This window comes from Eschrichtius robustus, chromosome 13, assembly GCF_028021215.1.
Source record: "Eschrichtius robustus isolate mEscRob2 chromosome 13, mEscRob2.pri, whole genome shotgun sequence".
Taxonomy (NCBI): Eukaryota; Metazoa; Chordata; class Mammalia; order Artiodactyla; family Eschrichtiidae; genus Eschrichtius; species Eschrichtius robustus.
Window position 1 is genome coordinate 2,449,614 of NC_090836.1, and position 15,323 is coordinate 2,464,936.

Sequence of the window (15,323 nt, forward strand, 5' to 3'; positions counted from 1 at the left end):
GTAATTAGGGCAGGGGGCGGAATCTCGATAAGGCATTGTTCACCCTCCTTCAGCGCATATGGTTTTTTTGGCATCAGAGCCCTGTGGACTGTTTCACTTCCACTGGACTAAAGTGCTGAGTTCCCACCATAGTCTTTTCAGAAGATTCAAATATTTGCCTTTGAATGTAGCTTGATAATTAGAAAGGTTATTGTCACTGCTTTTTATCCACACAGCTTTTAAAGTATAGGCATAATTAGCTGCCTGAATTATTTGAAAATAAAGAAGTAAGCCAATAATTTTTTTTCCTCGTTAAAATGGACTGGAAATTTCCAGGTTGCTGGATAATTAAAACCGTCTTGGTGATAGGCATATTTTCAGCATCATCAAAAAGGTACACTGAAGGCTAGCTAATTCAATGATAAATTCAATAACCTCAATTTAACATTCAACTTCTACCAAAATCTAATTTATATTTTATATATAACCAATCACAGCAAGTTGCCTTTCTTCCACCTTAAATCCTCAAATGTGAAGAATTAAAGAATTTTTTCAAAAGAGGATCCTGAAGTTAAACTTTCCTAAATGTCAAGAGAAAGAACTGCTACTCATTGTTGGTACTTAATAAATATGTACATCATCAATGTTAACTTTTTAAAATTAATTTCCGTTCTGTACTGTCAACATATTGATTTGCCTTGTGATAGGTTTTTTTTTTAAGATTGACTTTTTTAACATTTACTATGGTAAATCTTAATGCTATACCCCACACTTAAGTTACATAGCCTGAATAATTTTGATAATGGATCTTAGAGCGTGTGGCAAAATTACATTCTCATAAGAAGTGAAAAAAGATAATATGTGCTGAAAGAAAAGAGAGGAAGAGAAAGAGAAGCTAGGGAAAAGAAACAAGCAAGAATTGTGAGCAAGCAGACATGGCAGCCAGAAACAAATTAAAGCACAGGACCAATCTGGAAAAGGCGAAGAAATGGAGAGCACAAAATACTAAGAAAAACAGGAAGAAGGAAAATAAATGAACCAAGAAGGGAAAAACCTAAGAAAGAAAAGAGAAAGAATGGCTCATTTCATTTATGTACATGAATTGTTTCATACATACAGAATACAGAAAGGCAAACATATATATATAACTAACCTGGTTTTCCTCCTGCACAACTCTATACTGTTCCTTCCAAACAGTGATTTTGGAAGCTTCATCTTTTCTCAGGGCTCGTTCTTTCTTCAGCTCTGGGCTCCAGAAGGTCTTGATGCTATTCATTGAAGAACTTAATTTGCTCTCCTTTACTTCCACATCCTTTCGCAAGAGATCATTTTCCCTTAATACTTCCTTCAGCTGTGTCTGCAGATCCATGATTGTGTTATCTCTTGCTTGACGAAGAGAGTGAGGAACGGTGGATGCCATGCTCACAGGAGGGAGGTGATGCTCTCCAAATGCTATGGTGTCACTAGCAACCCCACTGCTAGCTATATTGGGGCTACTGCCCATAGCAGTCATCCTCACACCATAAGGCAGACGTCCTCCAGAACGGCCAAGCGTCATGGTGCTTTTAGGTGCTTCTGAACCCACATTTTCATGGTCACTTAGGTACATAGGGCCAGAAGTGGCATAGGCAGCATTTAAGGACTGGATATTCTCCATTGAAAGGGTTTTCCCACTGCCACCTCCGACACTGCTTCCAGAACTCCCTCCTGTACTATTGGTTCGACGATGACCCAAGCGAGGGGAACGTGGAAGCCGAGGTGATCGCCCAGGGCTCTGGTTGCTTGGTTCCACCTTCCCAACTGAGCGAGCACTTCCATACATGGTTGCAAGATGAATTCAGGTGCCAGGAAAGGTGTAAAGCAGAAAACAAGATACGGAACTCTGTGAGGTTTCTCTATGGCTATAAGTCTGCTGAAGGCTAATCAGAAATACCAGGTCCTCAGCTGTCCAATCTTGAAGAAATAGCTTACACCATATCTGTAATGAAAAGATCACACATTAACTCCTCCAATAAGAAACACTTCCCCTCTCAGACACTCTTCATTGCCCCCCTTGAGCAAGACCTCCCCTTTGATCATCTATTTACTCCTGTCCCTGTCTACAGCATAACTTATTTCTCAGTAAACATCATTGTAAAAACACTCAACATGTCTCAAAACTGAATACTGAAACCATACCAAGCAAAGGGAAAAGAAAAAGAGAGAAGAGGTATAAAGATTGGCAAGAAAAAGATAAAACTCAGTGTTTGAATATATGATTTTTCTAACTGGAAAATCCAAGATCATCAGCTGACAAGTACTAGAACCAATAACAGAGCTCAACAAACTGCTTAGGCACAGATCAATATATACATATCAGTACTTTTCTGTACACTAGTAATAACAACTAGAAAATGCAATTTTAAAAAAATCCCATTCACAATAGCAACAAAACCATAAAGACACTTTGCTATATAAATATAACAAGAATGTGCAAGAATTTTTGGAAAAACTACAAAACACCCCTGAACAAAAGGAAAGTTATCCATGTTCACGGATGAGAAGACAAACATTGTAAAGGTGTCAGTTCTTCCCCAACTACTCCACATGCCACTGAAAATCTCTACAGGATCCCTCACATAACCCAACAAGCTGACTCCAAAATTCAAATGGAGGAGTAAAGGTACAACAATAACCAAAACAATCTGAAATAGAGGAACAAAGGAAGATGTCCCCTAAATAGCAAGACACATTATAGGTTCATGATCCTTTATTTGCAATGCAAAAATGTTTTAAAACTCTGAAAATAAGGTTTTTTTTTCTTTTTAACTCATTTAGTGGCAAAACCTGGCATGATTTGATATGAGGTCACTTATTGTTTATACGTATCTCACCTAGTGTGATTATTCGTACACGTCACTGGGAAAACAATGTGTATGATTACAGGATACTGCATAACGCCACTGGGCATTATGGGGAAAAAACCTGGACTCCAAAACCACATCTGACCCCTAGGATTTCTTATAAGGACTCAGAGCTTTTTAAAGCTATAGTGATTAAAACTGTACAGAAATGGCCAAGAATAGGCTCTAAATTATATATGTGAATTTAGTATATGCTAAAAGTAACATTTCAAAACAGTGAGGAAAGGACAAATCATTCTATAAATGGAGTTTGAACAACTGGTGCTCTTGGAAAAAAATAAGTTACATCCCTACTTCACACAGTACCCAGAAATAAATTCTATGTACCCATTAAAGATAAAATTTTAAAACTATTAAAAGTACTAGAAGAGGGACTTCCCTGGTGGCACAGTGGTTAAGAATCGGCCTGTCAATGCAGGGGACACAGGTTCGATCCCTGGTCCAGGAAGGTCCCACATGCTGCGGAGCAACTAAGCCCGTGCGCCACAACTATTGAGCCTGCGGTCTAGAGCCCGCAAGCCACAACTACTGAGCCCGTGTGCCTAGAGCCCGTGCTCCGCAACAAGAGAAACCACTGCAATGAGAAGCCCGCGCACCGCAACAAAGAGTAGCCCCCGCTCGCCACAACTAGAGAAAGCCCGTGCGCAGCAAAGACGACCCAACGCAGCCAAAAATAATAAATAATTTTTTTTAAAAGTACTAGAAGAAAACTTAGGTGAATATCCTTGTGAACTTGAGTTAAGGTAGGGCTTCTTAAATAAGAAACAAAAGGCAAAAAAACAAAGAAAAATGACTAATATTCAATTATGTCAAAATGACAAAATACACCAAAAATTAAAAGAAAAACCAAACCCTTGGTGAAAAAATATCTAACGTATGTATAAAGATTTGTATACAAAATACATAAAGAATTCCTACATGAGAAATGCCCAATTTGAAACAGCAGTGGTTAGAGGGGAAGGTAATTTGCCTTCTAAGGTTGGGGGGAAATGTTTGTGGAGGCTTTAGCTTCACTTGTAAAGCTTTAGACTCACAATAGTCAAATGCTTGAATTTTTTAATAGGAAAATATGTTCATATTCTACAAGTATAGTAATTAAGACAAATTTTAAAAACACATATCATAGCTATCTACTTTCTACACTCCTCTCAAACCTAAATCAATACATATCTAAACTAGATCTCTATGATTTCCTAATATCATTCTACCAAAGAATTGGCTTAGGTCAAGAAACAGATTTCAACATATTAAATAATATTTTAATATGCAATTGAGAATGCAATCCAAGTAAATCACATGGTCAAAAGATTTTAAAGGGTCTAAATATTTGAACCAAACTCAAACAAGTTAAAGATCTTCAGAAATATGAATATACTGGCAGTCTCGTCTCTAGAGATCCAGTAAAGATAGACCTAAGGTAACAACAAGCAGGACAGCAAAAACACAGAGTCTGAGCCTTCCGTCTCAGAAATAGCAATAGTACACCAAGTTCAGATATTGCAATATTCTGCTAGTAATGTTAGGAAATTCCTTCCCAGGACTAACCTAGCTCAGAAAGTAAACATTCCTTTTCATGATTAATCTGGACTGTAAGGTAGGTGACATACTACTGTTCAAGTAAATTCTATTTCAAGACCAAAGAGGGATGCAAAGGTTTTTCTTTTTGTTAAGTAATCTGAATATTGCTTAAAATAAGAGCTATTCATTACCCAGAATCCCTTGAATGATAACAGAAGCTAACATATAGTGTTTACCATATGTCAAGCACTGTGCTAAGAATTTTATAAGATTTAATCCGATATTTATAAGCCCCCTACAACACAGGCATTGTCGTTATCTCCACTTTACAGACGAAGAAAGTTAGGCCTATAGGTGTTAAGTGACTTAGCTATTAAGTGGTAGGTGCCCTAATTCCAGAGCCCTGGAAACCCTTAACTACTATGCTTATCCACCATCATCTGCTGATGTTAACACCTCAATTGTCCATAGGATATTAAAGGCCTCCAGTTTTAAGGCAGGGTATCCTGCTAATCTAGGACTCTAAACCTAAACTTTAAGGCACACCTTAGGTTTTCCATGGTGTAATGCTTAAATAATCACATTTATCTTTCTATTAAGGAGAAAGTCTTTTTTAAAAGATGGTGGGCAAAAAGAACAAAATAAGGAAAACTAACAAAATAAAGAATAATAATTCAGAGTCTCAGGAATCATGCCATCAGAACTTTAAAGTGCCACAGTCAAGAAAAAAATTCCCAACTGTGCTTTTGTGCAAAACTCTATTTCCCTGTAGTCAAGTAACTAAGCCACACTATTAAATAGGCTAAGATCTAGCAACAAAAATCCACATCAAGTTTTCAACATTAGCGGGTGCACTCTAATGTTCAAGCCACTTTCAGACCCAAAATGGCATTTGCATGTGGAGTCTTTTGCTGCTATCAGAACTATATTCATTTCTACAACAAGAGAAGAGAATTCACCAGCTCTGTCTAAAGCCCTCATTCTGGCTTTCTAATATGAGCTTCAGGAAAGACTGGGTTTTAAAATGTTTAATTTCTTTTAAAAATCTGCCAGATCCACCACCACCAGATAATAATTCTTGCACTTTAAACAGCTAACAAAAAAGAATTCTGACCAAAAAAAAAAAGTTAAGCCATATGATTCCATTTATATAAAATTCTAGAAGGACTCCATTATGACAGAAAGTACATCAGTATGTGCCTGGGGCTGGGGCTGAGGGATGCATGGATCATGAAGGGGTAGGAGGAAATTTTTGGAGTGATGAAAATGTTCACTATCTTGACTGGGGTGAGGCTTCCCAGGCGTATACAGGTCAAAACTCATCAAACTACAGACTTTAAATATGTTCAGTTTATTGTACATAAATTATACCACAAAAGTTTAAAGAAAATAATTTCACATTCCAAACTCCCCTGCCCTTGATTAATCCAAAAGAAACACCTTCACCGATTACCTACCTGGAGTCCCGACTGCTGCTGGAAAAAATCATGCAGCTGTTCAGTTTGAGCCCATAGTGTTGGCCCCAGAGTCCTACGAGTCCCTTAGTTTGCTTCCTATCCAATATTTTGTTAGCTCCCTATCTAGTATCTGTTGTGGTTACTTCAAACCTTCTTCTACTTATCAGACAGAACACATGAGTCTCCTGAGTCAGAGACAAAGAACTTTATTACTCACAGCACAGCCAGCAGTATGAGCATCCTGTTACCCCCAAGTCCCACAAGGTGACACAAGAGGGCCCAGACAGATGCTACACATGCAGTGGATTTGCAGAGGAACGCTGAGTTTAGGGAATCCACCACTTTTACAGTAAGCAGTAAGCAAGCCTGGTCTCCCCCAATGGGAGACGTTACCTCATCCCTCAAGGGGGCTCGCTGCAAACACAATCCTGAGAAACGGCCCAGGTTAAGAGCAGTCAGGCCCTCGCATTCAGGGCATGCAGGAAAGAAGAGACCCATGGAGGACTCACTCTCCCGACAAGTATTTGTGGTAGTTTTAAGGTACGTGAATAAATTCTTTGATACTCCTCCCTTCAAGAGGGGAAGCAAAATTCCTCTCCCTTTGAATGTGTACTAGACCTAAAGGATTTGCTTCTGATGATGTATCACTGCCAAGACTAACTCATAAAGACACTGGGGCTTCTGTCTTGGTCACTCTCTTGGATCACTTGTCATGGGGGAGTTAGCTACCATGCTGTAAAGGTACTCGAGCTACCCTACAGAGAGCACCATGCATGCAATGAGGAACTGAGGCCTCCTGCCAACAGCCATGTGAGACGGCTTGGAAAGGGATCCTGCCACCCCAGCCAAGCCTTCAGAACTGCAGACTCAACTGATATCTTGACTGCAACCTCATGAAATACCTTAAGCCAGACCACCCAGCTACGCTCTTCATAAAAACTGTGAGTTAATGTCTGTTTTTTTAATCCAATAAGCTTTGAGATAACTCTTTATACAACAAGAGGTAACTAACACAGCACTGTTTCCTGAAACTTTTGTTTCAAGTGTGCATATGAATACACATGTGCATACTGGATCACAATTTAAAATGTGTTTCTTTTTATAGGTTCTAAACAATTCTCAACACCATTGCCAGAATGATCTTCTAATACAACAATTATCCAAGTAAGTCAGAATCCCTGTTACCCCCAAGTCCCACAAAGTGACACAGAAGGGTCCGAACAGAACCCTTCAGGAGGTCCAAGAGAGCAAAACTATTTTCATAATATTATGACATTATTTGCTTTTTCACTGTACATTCTCACAAATATATAGCAGTGTTTTCCAAAGGCTACATGACATGTGGGATTATCCCAATGACAGCTAATGGAATGTGTACTTGTGTACTCTTACGTTCTAAAAATTTCTCAGTTTTACTTTCAATATGGTAAACAGTATAGCCTACATAAACAAAAGCTATTTAGACCTTCATAATTTATAAGAGTGTACAGGGATGCTGGACCAAAAAAAAGTTTAAGACCCACTGCTTTAAAATTTAAATATGACATAATCGCACACATCTACATACTTCCTTTGATGGCATCCCAAAATGAGAATCCAAATTCCTTGGCACTGCATATAAAAATTTTCTTGATTTGGGCCCTGCCTACCTCTCTAGACAGGTTACTTCTTAACCACTCTCCTTTTCCATGTGCCAACCAAGGTCAAGTACCTGCAATTTCCTGAAATACCATGCTCTCTCTTGCTTCCATGACCTTCTTCTTCCCCATCAACTGGCTAACTACTTACTACTCATTCTTCCAAACTAAGTATAATAGTCACAATCCTACACAAACCATTAAATCCCTCAGTCTAATTTAGGTGCCCCGCTTATGGAATCAGGGGCTTTTAAAATAATATACTTACTATGTTTTAATTAACTACTTCCTTAAAGGCAAAGGAATGCCTTATCTCCAAAACCTAGTACAGTGCCTAATACAAATCAAGTATGCAAAAGTGTTTGCTGACTCCACAAGTTAACCTAAATACTAGTAAAATTCATTAAGATAGTTCTTATACATTCAGAAGGTGGTAGTAATCTTGAAATTAGTTTATAGGACCTGAAACTAAATGCAATTAAGACAAATATAATGAAAGCCTTTTGAACATTTCCTTCATGTTAATAAACTTTATTTTTAAATTTTAACCAAATTCCATAAACTGACAACCTCCTTCCCTATATTTATTGCTATGTAGTTTTGTCCTCTAGTATCATGTCCTGAAAATCATAAAGAAACTTACTGAATAGTCAAGATTTCAATTTTTAAAAAATAAATTCTTGGGACTTCCCTGGTGGTCCAGTGGTAAAGAATCCGCCTTTCAATGCAAGGGACGCGGGTTCGATCCCTGGTCGGCGAACTAAGATCCCACATGCCACAGGGCAATTAATCCCACCCGCCACAACTACTGAGCTTGCCCGCCTCAACTAGAGAGCCCACGCGCTCTGGAGCCCGCATGCTGCAACTAAAGAGAAAACCCACACACAACTAGAGAGAAGGCTGCGCACAGCAATGAAGAGCCCCCGAGCTGCAATGAAAGATCCCACATGCCTCAACAAAGATCCTGCGTGCCACAACTAAGACCAGAAGCAGCCATAAAAATAAAATAAATAAATAAATAATAAATATTTTTAAAAATAAATAAATTGTTCTTCTTGCATGAATAAGAATAGGGAATTCTGTACCCAAATCTTAATTCCAAGAAAACAGCATAAGCTCAACAAGAACAGACTAATACCCCTCATCTTCTAAGAAAATTTTTTAATTCATACACACACACACAAACACAGCAATCATGCAGAAAATATCGTGCCTATGTGTATGTATCTGTTCTCAATACTGAAAAATCTCTTGTCAAGTTAATATTATAGCAAGAGACTTATCAACTACCTAAAATGAGTTGTTTTATCCTATATTTTGAGTTTTAAAAAATACCTAAAAAACCAGCACAACATTTAAATCTCTGCAAGTCTGCTCAGATTTAAGTTTTTTAAAAAGTTCCTAAAATCTAATTCTGATAAGAACATTACCAGAAATCTGGTGTATCTTAAATTTGGTGTTTATTAACAACATAGTTCCACCATCAATTCCTACTTCCATATTCCCATAAAAAATTTACAATTTTTAGAGCTCTTCAAGTTCACCAAAGAAGTATTCTTAACTCTAAAACAGCATGAAGCCTTAAAATACTGGGGCTCCCTATCAAGAGAAGGCACAACTGTTTCTCAGAAAAGAAAGTCAAGAAAACTAAAAAGAATTCAGTTCTGGTGACATACACCTATAAGCAAAGATTTTTTTCTAAGATATACAAGACAGTCAACATTCAAAAAGATAGGTTAATTTTTAAAACAATGAAGTCACTTTTTTCAAACTTACCCAAATGAAGTGGAATGGCAAAAGTTAAAAATACAATTCCAAATCATGAAGCAACAGTGCTCAGGATACATGGACATGGTAGTTTTTATATTTTCCTCCTTAATTAACACTGCTGCCCTCTGTATTAAAGCATATTAGTAACACTCTGCTCAAGTATGAAACCAAAAACGTAACATGAAATCTTTTCTACAGGGTAAGTGTAAAAATGTGCAAAACAAAATGCAATGCATAGACCTTAAATACTCACATTTCACCCTAACAAGACCCCTGTGAAGTAATGCTTATTGTGCTCCTGAGGCTTAGTTGTGTAGCAACTAGAAGGGAAGGCTTGGGCTGGTTCAGCTCCACTACTTAAACATTGTAGCTTTCAACAAATTAATAAATCTCACAGAGCCTCAGTATCATCTATGAAATGGGCATATCATCTTCCTCAAAGGATAGCTAAAAAGATCAAATCAGTGAGTGAGTATAAAATATCTGGTTCCTGGTAGGTTTTCAATAAATGTTAGTCATTGCATGTCTAGGAATTTATCTTACACATATTTTCACACAAGTGGGAAAACTGAGTAAAAATAAACTGCAGACTTCTTTGAAGACTCTGGTAATAGTCTATATAATTACGGGAAAACTGTGCAGCTATTAAAAAGAATAAGGTTAAGTCTGCAAGTAGTGATAAGAAAAGAGATACAAGATATACAAGATACATTTTTTTTAACATCTTTATTGGAGTATAATTGCTTTACAATGTTGTGTTAATTCCTGCTGTATAACAAGGTGAATTAGCTATATGTATACCTATATCCCCATATCCCCTCCCTCTTGTGTCTCCCTGCCACCCTCCCTATTCCACCCCTCTAGGTGGTTGCAAAGCACCAAGTTGATCTCCCTGTGCTATGCGGCTGCTTCCCACTAGCCATCCATTTTACATTTGGTAGTGTATATATGTCAATGTTACTCTCTCACTTCGTCCCAGCTTACCCTTCCCGCTCCCCACGTCCTCAAGTCCATTCTCTACGTCAGTGTCTTTATTCCTGTCCTGCCCCTAGGGTCATCAGAACCTTTTTTTCTTTTTTTTTTTTAGATTCCATATATATATGTTAGCATACGGTATTTGTTTTTCTCTTTCTGACTTACTTCACTCTGTATGACAGATTCTAGGTCCATCCACCTCACCACAAATAACTCAATTTCGTTTCTTTTTATGGCTAATATTCCATTGTATATATGGGCCACATCTTCTTGATCCATTCATCTGTCAATGGACACTTAGGTTGCTTCCATATCCTGGCTATTGTAAATAGTGCTGCAATGAACATTGTGGTACATGACTCTTTTTGAATTATGGTTTTCTCAGGGTATATGCCCAGTAGTGGGATTGCTGGGTCGTATGGTAGTTCTATTTTTAGTTTTTTAAGGAACCTCCATACTGTTCTCCATAGTGGCTGTATCACTTTACATTCCCACCAACAGTGCAAGAGGGTTCCCTTTTCTCCACACCCTCTCCAGCATTTACTGTTTGTAGATTTTTTGATGATGGCCATTCTGACCGGTGTGAGGTGATACCTCATTGTGGTTTTGATTTGCATTTCTCTAACGATTAGTGATGTTGAGCATCCTTTCATGTATTTGTTGGCAATCTGTATATCTTCTTTGGAGAAATGTCTGTTTAGGTCTTCTGCCCATTTTTGGATTAGGTTGTTTTTTTGATATTGAGTTGCATGAGCTGCTTGTATATTTTGGAGATTAATCCCTTGTCAGTTGCTTCGTTTGCAAATATTTTCTCCCATTCTGAGGGTTGCCTTTTCATCTTTTTTATCGTTTCCTTTGCTGTGCAAAAGCTTTTAAGTTTCATTAGGTCCCATTTGTTTATTTTTCTTTTTATTTCCATTTCTCTAGGAGGTAGGTCAAAAAGGATCTTGCTGTGATTTATGTCATAGAGTGTTCTGCCTATGTTTTCCTCTAAGAGTTTTATAATGTCTGCCCTTACATTTAGGTCTTTAATCCATTTTGAGTTTATTTTTGTGTATCGTGTTAGGGAGTGTTCTAACTTCATTCTCTATGTAGCTGTCCAGTTTTCCCAGCACCACTTATTGAAGAGGCTGTCTTTTCTCCATTGTATATTCTTGCCTCCTTTATCAAAGATAAGGTGACCATATGTGCGTGGGTTTATCTCTGGGCTTTCTATCCTGTTCCACTGATCTATACTTCTGTTTTTGTGCCAGTACCATACATTTTTAAATTTATAAAAAGGATACAAGAATTCGTGAGGAAAAATGGGTTTTCACATTTTTCTTTTCTGCACTGATTGAGGTTTTAACATGAATATGAATTACTTTTATAATTTAAAAAGTAATTATAGACCCATACATATATAGACAACTCATTTGTGACAGAAGTGCAGAGGCGATACAGTGGAGAAAGTGAGGCAGTGGGGCTCCCACGAAAGGAGACCTGAACGCACACCTCCACGGCTGCTGCAGTCCACCCCCTACCCTGCAGTCACTTCTGCACACAGGGACGGGAAGCAGCTTCTCCAGGATTCTGATGGGCCTCTGTTCTTGAGGGGATCGGAGAAGAGGAAGGTTACTGGAAGAAACCAGAGCTGCCGCTGGTCTCAGGAGCACAAATGGTCTCATCTCTCCCTCCTCCACTACCCTAAACGGCACCCAGCCTCAGTTTTCACCCAGCAAGGCTTAGTGGCTTATCTGATGGCAACCCAAACACTCCTTCCTAATAGGCCCTCGGCAACCATGTCTTTCTCAGGCCAGGGCTGCTGCACATGTCCGTTCACAGTTAAGATGGGGCAAGGGGGTACCAAAAGGTGTCCAGCTGAATCACCTCGGTTCTACTGCATGCATTATCCCTACCCCCATTATGGTCACAATAGTGCAAAGTTACGATCTAAATGTCCAACAATGGGGCACTGGCTGTGTAAGTTAAGGCACAACTATAAAATGGGTTACTATCTATAATGAGTTGAATAGCATCCCCCCAAAATTCACGTCCACTAGAAACCCCAGAATGTAACCTTATTTGGAAATCAAGTCTTTGCAGATGTAACCAAGTTAAGATGAGTTTATACTGGATTATGTTAGGTTCTAAATCCAGCTGGTGTCTTTCTATGAGGAAAGAGAGAGATTCAGTCACAGAGATGCACAATAAGAAGACCATGCAAGAAGGGAGGCTGAGATTGGAGTGATGCAGTTACAAGCTAAGGAACACCAAGGATTGCCAGGAGCCACCAGAAGCCAGGAAGAGGCAACGAGGGATCCTCTTTAGAGGCTTGAGAGGGAGCAAGGCGCTGCCTACACTGATTTTGGACTTCTAGCCTCCAGAATTATGAGAGAATAAATGTCTATTGTTTTATGCCACCTAGTTTGTGGTAATTTGTTACAGGAGACCTAGAAAATACACCATGTCATTACAAATGATGATGTGGCTCTATACTTAACAACAGAGAAAAGTATTTGTGATCTATTGTCAAACCAAGCAGAAAAAAGAAAAAGTTATACACACAGATTCCACCTGAGTTTGTTTTTTTAATGTTACAGCAGGATACACGATTCTGGGTAGTAAGATTTGGAGGTGATGATCTCACTTCCTCTCCAAGCCATAAATTTTTTTTCTATGAAGACATACTATTTTCATAATCAGGACAAAACAATAAACCAATTTTGGGAAGGGTAGTGTAAAGATATCCAACAGAAATGGTATAGATAAGGCTCTAGGTACTAAAAACTCCCACTACCACTTCTAGAATAAAGCCAGAATGGTTTCCTTATAGCCAAATTCAATGGATTCTCTTCACTTCTACTGCATTTGATGCTACTGAACACTTTTTATTTTTTTAATAAATTTATTTATTTGTTTGTTTATTCATTTTTGGCTGCGTTGGGTCTTCGTTCGTATGTGGGCTTTCTCTAGTTGCGGTGAGCAGGGGCCACTCTTCACCACGGTGCCCAGGCTTCTCACTGTGGTGGCCTCTCCCAGTGCGGAGCACGAGCTCCAGGTGCTTGGGCTTCAGTAGTTGTGGCGCGTGGGCTCAGCAGCTGTGGCTCGCAGGCTCTAGAGCGCAGGCTCAGCAGTTGTGGCGCACGGGCCTAGTTGCTCTGCGGCATGTGGGATCCTCCCGGACCAGGGCTCAAACCCGTGTCCCCTGCAATGGCAGGCGGACTCTCAACCACTGCGCCACCAGGGAAGTCCCGCTACTGAACACTTCTATCCTGAAACTCTTACCTGGGTCTAATACTCTTCTGCTACTCCTACTATCTCTCCAAGACAATTCTTTTCTACTACATTTTATTGGCTCTTCTTCCTCCGCCTACCTTTAAAACACTAGTATATGCATATGATATCAATTATATGTGGAATCTAAAATAAGACACAAATGAACCTATATAATGAAACAGAAACAGAATCATGGACATAGAGTACACACTGGTGGTTGCCAAGGCGGAGGGGGTTGGTGGAGGGATGGAATGGGAGGTTGGGATTAGCAGATGTAGGCTTTTATATATGGAATGAATAAACAACAAGGTCCTACTGTATAGCACAGAGAACTGTATTCTATATCCTATGATAAACCATAATGGAAATTAACAAAACAATGTAAACCAACTATGCTTCAATTTTAAAAAATATGGATAAAACACTGGTGTATGCCTTAGAGCGCTGTCCTCAAACATGTTCCTGGGCAATCTCATCCACAGCCACTGTTTCAACTAGTTTCAATTATTACCTACTTTAAGTAGGTACTTATTTTAATTTAGGTTATCTCAATATTCCCAACTCTGGCTTCTCCCTTGGGCTGCAGACTTACATGATCAACTACTTACTCTACATATCTGCCAAGATTTCCCATAGGCAACTCAACAGCTCTAACTGAACATATATTTTCCCTAAATATGCTCCTCTCCTCCTATGTTCCCTATTTTGATAGAATTTATTTTGACTCCCCCTTTTCACTCCTCTATTCAGCTTCCCATTAACTAATCAATCACTGTGCACCATCAAGCTTATCTTTCTAATATATTTCCTTTCTATCTCTACTGACTCATCCTGTGTGGCTAGTACTATCACAACAATCTCCGAAAACAGTCTCCTTGCCTATACAGTCTTGCCTCTTTCCAATCTACTGATGATCCTTAATTTTATTTTCTCAACCCAACATATTTAAGGGATATGACACATTATCATCATCAGTAACAGCAGTTCATTTTGATAGACATTCTCAAATTGAGGGTGGGGGAACATGAGGTCAGAGGGTTATTTTTCATTTGATAAGAGCTCCATATTCTAATATCCTACTCTGGACATTTCATATAATACAATATGAGGCCTTTTGTGTCTGGTTTCTTTCATTTAGCGTAATGTTTTCATGGTTCCTTTATTTTGTAGCATGTATCAGTACTTCATTCCGTTTTATGCTGAATAGTATTTCACTGTATGGATATTCTACATTTTGCTTATCCATTCATCAGCTGATGGACATTTGAGTTGTTGATATTATGAATAATCCTACTACAGACATTCGTGTACAAGTTTCTGTGTGGACAAAAGTCTGCAACTCTCTTGGGTATACACCTAAGAGTGGAATTGTTTGGGCAATATAAAAGCTCTGTTTAGGGAATTCCCTTGTGGTCTAGTGTTTAGGATTTGGCACTTTGACTGTCCTGGCCCGGGTTCAATCCCTGGTTGGGGAACTGAGATCCTGCAAGCCACAAGGCGCGGCCAAAAAAAAAACAAAAACAAAAACTCTGTTTTAACTTTTTAAGAAATGTCAAACTGTTTTCCAAAGCATCTGCAACATTTCACATTCTTAGCAGCAACCTATGAGGGGCCCAATTTCTCCACATCCTCACCAATACTTGTTACTGTACGTCTTTTTTATTACAGTCATCCTAGTGAATATGAAGTGTTATTTTATTGTGGTCTTGATATATGACTTTTCATTTAAATAATAATCTTAAAAAAATCACAAGCATATCTGGAGTCATTTGGTGTACTTTTTGGTACACGTTTTGGTATTATGTGTTATTAACGTATTTAACCTA

General features: G+C 38.6%; 1 protein-coding gene across 5 annotated transcripts in view; it reads right to left on the bottom strand.

The window, feature by feature from the left end:
* The window catches only part of ERC1 (ELKS/RAB6-interacting/CAST family member 1), a 420,180-nt gene that overhangs the window by 382,658 nt on the left and 22,199 nt on the right, over positions 1–15,323 (bottom strand). For all 5 annotated transcript variants that reach the window (XM_068560632.1, XM_068560635.1, XM_068560636.1 and 2 more), the window contains exon 2: positions 1,133–1,957. In XM_068560632.1, coding sequence (XP_068416733.1) covers positions 1,133–1,801 — 669 coding nt within the window. In that variant the 5' untranslated portion in view covers positions 1,802–1,957. The remainder of the gene's footprint in view (positions 1–1,132; positions 1,958–15,323) is intronic.